Here is an 11,412-nt window from a genome sequence, read left to right as displayed (position 1 = left end):
ATATGTTAATATTTTGATTAATATGATGCAAAAATAGATTTAATGAGCTAAAACAATCGGCTAGAATTAATTGATTATATGTATGTCCTATACATGCAAACCTACCCTTTATTATTTAATAATTTGTACTAAATTAATGTACAAATTTCAGACTGTCGTTATCAGAAACTCTCAGTAAACAATAAACAATTTCAGACGAACAAATAGTATACTAGTGGCAAATATATATAGCAAACATCAATTATCAACAAGCAAGTAGTTAAACAAGCATTGACCCAACAAACCAATCAAACTGAACAAATAACATCAATTAATAATTTATAACAGATCATTTGTGAACAAAAAAAATAGACAAGACATCAAATGGCAATTGGCGAGTTATAGCGAATAAATTAGAGAAAAAGGATGCCATTGAATATAGAATATATAATTAAAGAAGATATAACAAGTTGATCAATTGGGTACTTACCAATGTACCAATGGTCCAATTATCTTTCCATCAAGTAATATAGATTTTTTTGCGGTTGAGTTTAACTGCCTTTTTATGAATGAAGATTCAAGTTTTTTAAAATTAACTTAATTTTCACACACCCTAATTAAATATAGAAAATAAATCTATTATTTCACATATATAGATCATATGGACTCAGAAAATGACATGGAGTCATAGACTATATATTTAACTTAGAACTTTAATTTAAATTTTAATCCATGTGTTGGCACCTCTATGAATGAAAAAGGTAATACTAACATAGTTTTCCTTTGGAGGAGCTTCCTTATAATATAACCGATTAACCCACCTTCAAACAAAAAAGAGAGATCTCATGCTGAATCTGAAATAAATGGCAGAAGCAGCTGTGAACTTTATTTTAGAGAAGCTTCGTGATGTTGCACTCAATAACGCTTTGGAGCTGTATCATGTTAAGGATCAGGTAGACTTGATACAACGGGAGCTTTGCTTGATTCAATGTTTTCTTAGACATGCCGATTCCAAACGAAAGAGAGATCAATTGGTGAAACATTGGGTAAGTGAGATAAGAGATGTCGCCTACAGAATAGAAGATGTGATGGATACCTTGCTATTAGAGATCGATGACAACCAACCAAGAAGTTCTGGCATTATAAGTATATTTAAGAATCTCGTAAAGATTCCCTCGAAACTTGAGCACAGTGATGAGATTAGAAACATCAAAGAGACCCTCGAAATGATCTATAAGCGTAGAATACACTTGGGGATAACAGAAATGAGCGATGATAGCGTCGACAATGATTGGTTACCTTTTAGGCCGACTCAACTTTGCGACATTGATGTTTCGGAGGTTGTTGGTTTTGATTCTGACAAGAACAAGATTATCAAGCACCTGTTAGATAGGAGCATTCAAAGGCGTACTGTTCTTTCGATTGTGGGAATTGGAGGCCTCGGGAAGACTACACTGGCTCAAAAGGTTTATAAAAGGTTATATATGAACTTAAATTTAAATACATACAAAATCTGAATATACTTTTGTAAGTTTAATTTCTGGAGCTGTACTCATGGTTTTACCAGAAAAATCTAGACTGGCTGAATCCAATCTATTTTTGCTAAAGTTACAAATCAAAACTTTATATATGTCCTATTATTTTATTTTTTTGATTCTGAATCCAATCAGTTACAATCATTATGTTACTAATTTCTCAAAAATATTTGTAGACTAAAATAAAACAGTGCATCCTGCCTAGTTCAAACTTCAAACACACAAATACCAGAAAAACCAGCATTGCAGAACCATTGGTGCTCAAATGTTGTTATGAATATAAAAAATTTCAAAATAATTATTTTATTCTCACTCTGTCAAATTGTGTTTGTGCCCACAGTGCTGAAATGGAGAGGCAATTTGATTGTCGTGCATGGCTGTCAATCTCTCAAAAGTTCAATCTAACTAACCTCTTGAGAGAAATTCTTTACTCAGTCGATCCTCAAATGAAATTCAAAGCTCAACCCGTGAAAGATGAGGATTTACCCATAGAGCTTAAGAGATCCTTGAATAAGAAGAGATACTTTATAATCCTAGATGATGTGTGGACAGTTGATCTGTGGAATCGGCTGAGAACAGTATTACCAGATACGAAAAACAAAAGCCGTGTGCTAATTACTAGCCGATCTCTTGATGTCGCTATGGCGGCTGATTCCGAAACAAACCCTTACAAACTACTTTACCTAAATGAAGAGGAGAGTCTAGATCTCCTCCTAAGAAAAGCTTTTCCACATAAACAACCTAACTATAATCCTCCGGGTCTCATGAAAGTCGCAAAACAATTAACAAAAAAATGCGGTGGATTGCCGTTAGCATTGGTTGTGGTCGGTGGTATCCTCTCGAGGAGAGAACCTAGTTACAATGCATGGAACAAAGTGAAGCAAACCTTGGATTGGCATTCCGAAGATGGTGAGAAGTGCATGCAAATACTCGCGTTGAGTTACGAAGACCTGCCATACAATCTCAAACAATGTTTCTTGTACTTCTCTTCCTTTCCTGAAGATTACGAGATGTCGGCAAAACATCTTATTAGAATGTGGATAGCCGAAGGGTTCATATCTAAAGATGGAGTTGCAACATTAGAGGAGAAAGCTGAGGTTGTTCTTCAAGAGCTAGTGCAAAGGTACATTATTTAAATTTTCTCAAATATTTTTTATATTCAGAGTTTGATATTGTGAAAAACAAACACAATGTAAGAAACACTCCTATCACTGTTTGTTAAGACATTATATCCGATTGAATTATCCAAATTAAGGTTACAAACTAAATTTTTTTAATTTAATTACCATGATAAATATCCACAAACGATCATATAGCCAATGTTTCCCTCTTATTGGTACAATTTAATTTGGGTGTAAAATATTGATGTAGATGCTTGGTTCAAGTTGTCCAAAAATCTTGGAATGGAGACTGCAAAATTTGTAGAATGCATGATCTTTTACGTGATTTAGCTATCCATGAAGCGAAGGAAACTAACTTTTTCACCATATACTCGAAAGAGGAAGATGGTAGCCATCTGGCTACCAAACCAATGCGCCGTGTAGCACTACAATTTTGCACTTTGACAACAACACATGATATCCAATCAAAACATATCCGTTCGTTACTCTTTTTTGGGAAATGTATTACAAAATATCATGGCTTAAAGCTACTCAGAGTGTTAACCCTTGAGCGTGTCCGTATAAGTGAAAAAGAAGCCATTTATGAAGGGGGGCTAGAGGGTTTAATCAACTTGAGATATTTGGGTTTTAGATACTGTGAACTGCCACAAAGATTCTTCGAGTTTTCCTTTAGTTCCTTGAAAAATCTAGAAACACTTGATTTAAAGGAAACAAAAGTTTCCTACAACAATCAAAGTACTGGTTATTCTCTGTGGCAAATTCCAACGCTGCGGCATGTAATTTCCAAGAGCCCAATGTATGTACCGTCAAGATGGGATATTTTTAAAAATCTACAAACCCTAAAATGGGCAAGGCTCCAAGAGTTTCATGAATTGGAATGTAATATTGTTTTGCGCAAAATAGGGCTCGAGCTTAGTACAGATTCCGGAAAAGTGTGGGATGTTCTAAAGGACCTGCTAATTCGAATGGAGCAATTGGACTCGCTTGCTATAAGGTTAGAAAGCGGCTACGTGAAATTCGGGATTGTTGGCACAAATGACATGCCATGCCATGAAACGATACAATGTCTATACCTTGCCGGAATGTGGCCAACAGGCATTGTTCTTACCTTAGAGATGCTTCCAACAAACCTTGCCAAGTGCACACTTGCGAGCGCCAATCTTCGACAAGATCCGATGCCGGTATTAGAGAGGCTGGAAAGCCTCCGGATACTTCGGTTATTGGAAGACTCATATGTCGGGAGAGACATGATCTGTTCAGTCGGAGGGTTCCCGAGCCTCCAAAAATTGGAGCTTGAAAGTTTGCCAAATTTACAAAATTGGCACATAGAGGAGGGAGCGATGCCTGTGCTTCGTCACCTTAAAATTGGCTGGTGTGACAATCTGTGCATGCTTCCTGAGTTGCAAATGGTGACAACACTTCAGTCCCTAAATATATCTCATCCGTCGCCAGAGTTACAAAGAAGAATGCAATCAGAGGACCAATACAAAATCATACATATCAGCTCTGTGGATGCGAAGAGGTAATGGGGTTATGTTTAGTTTCTGTAATTGTAAAATTTATTTACAGTTTTTGTTGGTATAATACTGTTTTATCTATGAAAAACATAAAATGTAACGAAAATTAATGTAAACTGTCCTTTCAAGGGAAGTTGAAATTTTAGCACGTGTAAAATTTATTTACAGTTTGCTCATTAGTGCATGTAGATACATAATGTATCTGTACTGGTACGAGGAGTTGCCCTCTGAGAGTTTGCTAAATATTGTTATCTGATTGCTGTTTTTTATGGATGCCATGTAGGGCCAAGTGTGAGACACTTGTTCCTGGTAAATGGAATCAGGGGTAAATTTTTTAAAAGAATAGTTTTGTCTTGATGCAGCACACGGACTATAGAATCAAAATAGTGCTGCATATAGTTCGTTTACTGCAGCTGCACGAAGCCAAAACTGCTCTCTTAAATTCTTTACCCTTTGAATCAGGCAGGGATAACCCTGCTTCATTCTGAACAAAAAAGGACATGGAAAATAAACTTTGAAAATTTGGTTTAAATCGAAAAAATCAGAGTCTAGGGAATATTTGAAAACCACAATGGAAACAAACTAATAGAAAAATTATAAACAAAAAGTCTTTGAAAGATTTATTACACAATCATTAGTTGACATATCCTTTTTTATCTTTGGTTAGAATCCAAAGAGAAAAAAAAAATCTTTATTTTACTTGAACCCCATATTAACACTAGTTGACAGCAACATACATAGTGGTCTTACAGTGGCATGTTCAGCAACATCCCTTGTCCGAATCTCATTTGGATCCCGACAAGGGATCGGGGCCCACATGAATGATGTTAGTACACTCAGATTGAAGCCAAGAAAAGAAGTCTAGTGCAGTTTGTCCTTCTAATTTTTGTGACGTGTAATCCATGACTTTGTTCCACAAATCACTAACATTCCAATTTTGATTTGCAATCCATGCAATTACCTGTCATAAATGAAAAAAAATCATGTCATTCCTCTTTACACACACATAAACGTGTAAATTTCCCAAAATTTACTTAATAATAGCAGATGTAATTCTCATGTAGGAATACCTTTTCGGCGTTCTGCATGGATCCTTCATTAAACGTGTAATAATGAATAAATGGCCTCTTTGACTGTGCCAGAAAAAAAAATATCAAACATACTCTCACATTAGGATTGTTGTTGGTTGAAATAACCATTTATAAATTTGCTAAATTTTATATTAATAAAATTTATTACATTTTGTGGGTCTTTCTGGTAAAGTTGTATTAAAACTTTCAGTTGGGGCTGAGCAAAATTAAGTAGAATCAGAATGAAAGTAATTCACTTAAGATTTCCATAATTTTCTTCTCCTTTGTTGCTTGAGTTAAATATTTTGACTAAAATCCTAAATTTAACAATTGTAAAAAAAAAATATTGTATGCAATCAAAACAGGGAATGCCTTCTTCTCCAATAATAAAGCCAAAAATACTTGGTACTTGTGATACTTATTTTTTCTTAACTATCATAGAACATCTATTGCACTTGCCCATAAATATGAAATTCAGGTTTCCATGGATTTTCACCTAAATGAAGTACCTGTGAAGCTGCCATCCACTGAATCATGCATTTAATTTGTGGGTCCCCACCAAATATTCCACACCCCCAATTTCCAGTTGCTATTCCAACATTTGCATTTGCATCTGAATTCATAGATGAGGATTTGCACTCCTGAAATTTGCATTAGCCATGTGGCCATGTCAAAATGCAGCTGGAATCATATAATATGTAAGAGATCTACTGAGGTTACATAGTGGCACATTATGTTCTGGTTTGTCTCATTCATATTATTAGTCAAGAACAGTGCTCATAATACAGTAGAATTTATGCAGTATATATCAAGGATCATCTTTTATAAAAAAAATGTACCCGTCTAAAAAAATTACAAACCTGGGAATCAGCAAAGTTAGACTTATATTTTGATTCCATAAATCCAACAAATGCTTTGTTTACTTCCCTGTAACAGTCATATAAGAAAAAAATCCTTCATGATTGAAACAAATTTAAAATAAAAAAATAACTAATGAACAAAAACCGATTAATTATTTATACTAATTAATTAGTCAAGCAATCAAATTTTTATTTGTTCACTATATATCTTTTCACAACCTCTCCAAAATATTGTTCAATTGCAGCCTAGCCCTAATTTATAGCGATCATGGAACACATAAAAGAAGACGGTTCGAATTAAAAACATTTGTACCGTACCATACCCATATACCTTAGAAGAAACTTAGTTTCATACTGCACTTCTAATGGTTTATTCAACGCGTCCATGGCAACAATCCTTCTCTTTCTTCTTCCTATCAAATCAACAGGCTTTGTATCCAGGTATTCCCCGGCAAAACGAAATGATGAAGCATAACTATCAGTGAAATGAATTCGGGTTAAATTCCTTGTTAGACTTTGACAGTTGTCTGATTAGTTAGAACTTTCTAGTCATATATAATTCTGTATCTTTTTTGGTATAGTATGCCCTTTGTATTAAACTGGTACAGCTTCTGTTATGAAAACAGAAAAGATGCGCTAACCCTGTGTACTGTGAGTATCTTTCGACTCCGACAACTTCTATAGCTTCATTTTCTTCCATGCAAGCAATAAACAACAACCCTACAACAAGTTCCGGAGTTGTCAAGAACCTGATTTGCTCCTGTTATTTCATAATCGAAAATTAGAAACTATAATTACAAAAATTATGCTAAATTAATTGAAATGGTGTTCAGAACAAGGTTATGTGTTATTTTACCTAACATAAAGTATTGTGCACAGAAACCAAAACAACCACTCTGGTGGATTTATATTAAAATGTGCAACTTATTTAGGGGTATATATATGTATATGATCAAAAGAAGTAAAGTAAATAAGTGAAGAACCTGTACGCAGCCCATAGAAATTGAATTGAGTCCATAATATTTATTTGAAAAGACAATTTCAAGAGCCTCATGAGGCTGATCTTCAATCGATCCAGAAGCAAAAATCTATTAAATGAAAAATTAAAGATAAAAAAATTAACAGTTAATATAGAAGTCGAGCGACCTGATATGTATATGCATGCAGGATTTACTCCTATGCCTAGCTTAAAACTAACCAAATCAAGTAAGAAATGATTAAAAACAATCTAAACCTAAGACATCACAAGTATATATACCTGCATATGACAAAGAATGGTGTCTGAATTGTTCCAAAAATTGGCATCATAGCATGGGGGAAGAACCTTTCGCTCGAACGATATGACCCCTTTTGGTACCAGTATATCTTTGCAAATCCTCTGAAAGTAATGCACAAAGCATTTCATCTTTTGATGCTGGAATTGTCTCCGGCCATTGATGAGGGTCCTGAGTGTGTACGTAAACGACATGCGATTAGGCAAAAATTACAGTTCTGTATGTTCCAATTTTATACAAATTTAAACTTGAATTACTAATGAATAAATGAAGTGTTTTCATGATACGCCATCTTAATTTTATATTTTTACTATTGTTCTTTTGAGGTTATTAGGGCATGAATGAGTTATAGTAGCCTGTATACACCTTAAAGGATAGGATTACGGTTAAGTTAATTGCTAATAATTTGATCTTGAGAAGTAGTTTACGCGAACAATTCATCAAAATTAACGCGTGATAGATGTGTTGCGACTCTATCTTTTGTCGGGAAGAGGCAGAAAAATGCACAAGCAAGCAGAGCAGCTATCAGTTCCTAGTACAAAATTGGAAATTTTCAATTTACTACTTTGTGAGAAAATAATGCAAAATAGAAAAATAGAAGTTTGGCACTGAAGCTACTTCTGTTCCAACTTATTATTATTAAATATAATAATGAATTAATGATGCACCACCAAAGCTTTATATATAATACCCCAACTTGCACCTTTTTTAAAAAGAAAAAAATGATACCAATTTGCAGTTTTTGTCTGATTAACACCAACTACGTACGATCAATAGTGATAAAGAGATTCTAAAAAGTTATGATAATGATCATGATCAATAGTTCATTTACTCGATTTAGAATCACAATTCCTGCTTCTTGTGAACCCAGAAGACGAAGTTTGAATTTGTCGATTGCAACTAGTTTATTGGATTTACAATAATGAGCCTCTAGCAGAGAAGGTAGGCGCAATAACAGTGCGGCCAAGCTAGGGACAACCTCATCAAACCACACTTTTGCTTCATCTCTAGACAAGTGCTGTAGTCAAAATTCAAGGAAAGAAAACATTTTATCCTTATTTAGTAATAATTTAGTGCCAAAGTGCAAAAAAAAGATCAAAGAAATAATTTAGAAACAACAATTTACTTGATCAAAGAAGAAAGATAAACCATTGGAGGTGGCATAAGCTAGGGGAGGCTGTGAAGAGAAATCAAGTTCATTACGGACGTTATCTATAAAGTCAAAGAATTTGGAGCCCGAGTCGACATGGCTGACAGTGGGGCCCTTGGTCAGGTCACACAGAGACCTTTCGGCTTCCTCAGGCCATGTGAGATGAGGGGAGGAAGGTGTTGAAGAGAGAGATATAGGAAGAAATGGTAAGATTGATCTGATACCGGAGAGGTCATCCATTAAAGGGCAAATATTGATAGATAGAGGAGAGAGTTTAGTTTAGACACTGTAGTATGAGAATTTAATTTGCATTAATTTGCTCTTGTGATATATATGATTTATAGCCCATTAATAAGTGGAGCGAAGGGGGTCTGGCCATCAGACCAAATTCGGTATGAACCGTTCGATCCACTATAAGATTTGAGCACCTGTTTAGGGTGGTTTCTAATTTAATTTTTGCACCAATCTTAACATAGATTGAACGACCCAGACGATGCATCAGATGGAATTTCATCCGATGACCAGCGGATACTCTAAGCTCCCATTAATAAAAAATTAATAATCATTGGTTGATTCACTTGCTTGGTAATTTTCATGAGATGTCAAATTTCTATTTGTCGTCATAGATTATTTTGTCCAATTATATTATATTATGCCTAGCTGGAAAATGATATAAAGTATTGTAATAAACAAGTGGATCCACATGTCACCGCCATATATAGTTTGCTTAGTAGCTTTCATCTTATTTCGTTTTAATAGCAAAGTCTGTATCATGGTTTACATGTTGGCCAAATTGCAAATATTTCTTATGGATTAGTTTTGTTGGATGGTAAGTTCACGTGAGAAATCTATGGAAGAGAAATTTGAGATGAACTCTTCATTGGTTTAAACATTTATAAAATGTAAGAATAATTATAATTATTCTTACATCTCTATCTCTCATTTATTGATCTCCACACTTCCATTAAAAACACAATTATACTATGATCCCTACTAATTATATAATTCTCTTTTTTTTCAGTTACCACACTCTGCGTTAAATTTCATAAATATAAATAAATTGTATTACTTGCTTTTTCAGTTACCAAACTCTTACCAAATTAATTGTATTACTTGCTTTTTTATTTCTGAAAGATAGAAACAGAGAAAAAACAAAGGATGGGCCCCACATTGCATCTGTACCAACAGCGCCGAAGACTTTGACCTGTTGACCGTATTCTTGAATTTCTGGAATAATGATTTTTTTAAGTATTTATTTTATTCACTGTAAATTTTGTAAATCATTTTTTTTTTCAATTTACATATTGGAAATAATTATATAAAAGAAAAAAAATGAAAACTTGCTATAAAATAAATTAAGTTGAGTGGCATTTTATAAAGTCCAAGATTTAAAGTCAAAATAAAATTAAAAGTGAAACAAAATAATTTTTCATTTTTTTATAGTTTGTATGGCCAAATTATATTTATAACTGTCAATTTATTTTTCAACGGATTCTCAAACATATCAATTTAATTGTACAATATACAATGAAAATTTATAGTACCACACTAAATTTCATGCAAATATATAATTACAACATCATGAGATCGAGAAGCAAGAAAGGAAGAAAATGAAAAAAGAAAAAAAGAAAAAAAAGATAAGCCAGTATGAAGCGGCCATTAAAGATGGAACCAACTGAGATATTAAGTTAAAGTAATTTTGTGGCCTTTATTTATTTCCTAACCGACCCATAGGCTCAGCACAGCAAAAATCCCAGCCCGTTTTTGGGTAGTATCTATTTATGGAATGAGGAGGGTTCAAATGCCTCCATTTTCGGTGTCTCCATCATGCCTTCATTTTTTAAAACGCTAATAACTCAAAATTTAAAACTTAAAAGTCAAAATAAAACCGTTGGATATGATCTACATCATTTTATTTATGCACTTGTAAAATATTATGACATTTCAACTTTGTTTTGGTTGTCATCAAGAGCTTGTAAGAACGCACTAATGTGGATAATTTCTAGACGTTGATTTTTCAGCTAATTGATTCACATAAAAAGAATACCAAAATGTAATAAAAAAATTTGAGCACATAGATATAATAGTATAGATCACATCTAACGGTTTTATTTGAAATTTATGATTTAAATTTTGAGTTATTAACGTTTTAAAAAATGGAGGCACGGTGGAGGCACAAAAAATGGAGGCATTTGAACCCTCCTCTTATGGAATACAAAGTGTTCAATAAAATGTCTGTGTAAGTCTGTATTTTATCACGACTCCATACCTCAAGTGCCAATTCTCTCCCTTGAGGATGATCAATGCTCTCCACAGTTCAATTTCTGTGCCCTTCCCAGCGGTTAATGGCCGCTTTAACTTAAAAGGGCATATATAATTAAGCAATTTAATTCAAACTTAGGGTCCGTTCGGCAGCCCAATAGAGAATAGAAATGGGTGTGGGTTTTGAAAATTTTGAAATGAATTTTACAGTTCACCGTGGAAATAAAAACTTTAGTCTGAACAAAATTTGTTTTCTCACGGTGAACAGTAATATGCCGAACAGGCCCTTAGAGTACGAGAAGTATCTAATAATATTGTGAAATGAGGTGGAATATGACATTACCACTGAACTTAATCTTTGCTCAGTGAAAGAAAATCAGGTTGGTAGTAGAATAGAACCTGTACCTGACATACACATAAGTACCTTGTGCATGCGTATTGTTCACATGCCTAATTTCAAATATTTTTGGTTTAATTTTCTTTTGATATTCAAACAAAGGGAGATTTGATTCCACTCTTCATTGAAAAACATAATCAGATACCTAATACAAGAAAGCGTACATAATATATATACAGTGATGATAGTTGTAACCGCATTTGTGTTGTGGCAGCTGAGAAGAAATGCATGGAGAATTTAATGCCAA

The 11,412-nt window shown here is 33.9% G+C and overlaps 2 protein-coding genes across 5 annotated transcripts; one reads left to right on the top strand and one right to left on the bottom strand.

The window, feature by feature from the left end:
* Positions 1–657: 657 nt before the first annotated feature.
* Positions 658–4,309, top strand: LOC144560078 (disease resistance protein RPP13-like). The gene is made up of 3 exons (XM_078309229.1): positions 658–1,456; positions 1,855–2,637; positions 2,886–4,309. Exons 1-3 carry the CDS (start codon positions 843–845, stop codon positions 4,159–4,161), a joined length of 2,673 nt encoding a protein of 890 aa, XP_078165355.1. The 5' UTR covers positions 658–842; the 3' UTR covers positions 4,162–4,309.
* Positions 4,310–4,665: 356 nt separating this feature from the next.
* Positions 4,666–8,946, bottom strand: LOC144560666 (poly(ADP-ribose) glycohydrolase 1-like). 4 transcript variants are annotated; one of them, XR_013513440.1, is made up of 12 exons: positions 8,483–8,946; positions 8,189–8,374; positions 7,785–7,888; positions 7,341–7,527; positions 7,066–7,170; positions 6,724–6,842; positions 6,414–6,557; positions 6,083–6,149; positions 5,732–5,863; positions 5,392–5,539; positions 5,223–5,285; positions 5,053–5,113 (listed from the first exon to the last, which is right to left on the bottom strand). XR_013513440.1 is itself a non-coding variant. In XM_078309907.1 (11 exons), the coding sequence occupies exons 1-11, from the start codon at positions 8,744–8,746 to the stop codon at positions 4,937–4,939; spliced, it is 1,548 nt and encodes a 515-aa protein (XP_078166033.1). In that variant the 5' UTR covers positions 8,747–8,940; the 3' UTR covers positions 4,666–4,936. The 4 variants fall into 4 exon arrangements, 3 of the variants coding, with proteins under 3 accessions (XP_078166033.1, XP_078166035.1, XP_078166034.1); XM_078309907.1 differs by lacking the exon at positions 5,392–5,539 and having other exon boundaries at positions 4,666–5,113; positions 8,483–8,940; XM_078309909.1 differs by lacking the exon at positions 5,392–5,539 and having other exon boundaries at positions 4,666–5,113; positions 8,506–8,665.
* Positions 8,947–11,412: the final 2,466 nt, after the last annotated feature.

The sequence above is a fragment of the Carex rostrata genome, chromosome 10 (genome assembly GCF_964058835.1).
Source record: "Carex rostrata chromosome 10, lpCarRost1.2, whole genome shotgun sequence".
Classification (NCBI taxonomy): Eukaryota; Viridiplantae; Streptophyta; class Magnoliopsida; order Poales; family Cyperaceae; genus Carex; species Carex rostrata.
Note: the sequence above shows the minus strand (reverse complement) of the source record. Positions and strands in the feature narration are given on the sequence as shown.

Excerpts from the sequence above, each read along its gene's own strand:
- LOC144560078 (XM_078309229.1), top strand. The coding sequence starts at position 843 with ATGGCAGAAGCAGCTGTGAACTTTATTTTAGAGAAGCTTCGTGATGTT. Across the intron at positions 1,457-1,854 it reads GCTCAAAAGGTTTATAAAAG|TGCTGAAATGGAGAGGCAAT; the intron begins GTTATATATGAA and ends TTGTGCCCACAG. Across the intron at positions 2,638-2,885 it reads CTTCAAGAGCTAGTGCAAAG|ATGCTTGGTTCAAGTTGTCC; the intron begins GTACATTATTTA and ends ATATTGATGTAG.
- LOC144560666 (XM_078309907.1), bottom strand. The coding sequence starts at position 8,746 with ATGGATGACCTCTCCGGTATCAGATCAATCTTACCATTTCTTCCTATA. Across the intron at positions 7,528-7,784 it reads AATTTTGATGAATTGTTCGC|GACCCTCATCAATGGCCGGA; the intron begins GTAAACTACTTC and ends GTACACACTCAG. Across the intron at positions 5,114-5,222 it reads CCATGCAGAACGCCGAAAAG|GTAATTGCATGGATTGCAAA; the intron begins GTATTCCTACAT and ends CATTTATGACAG.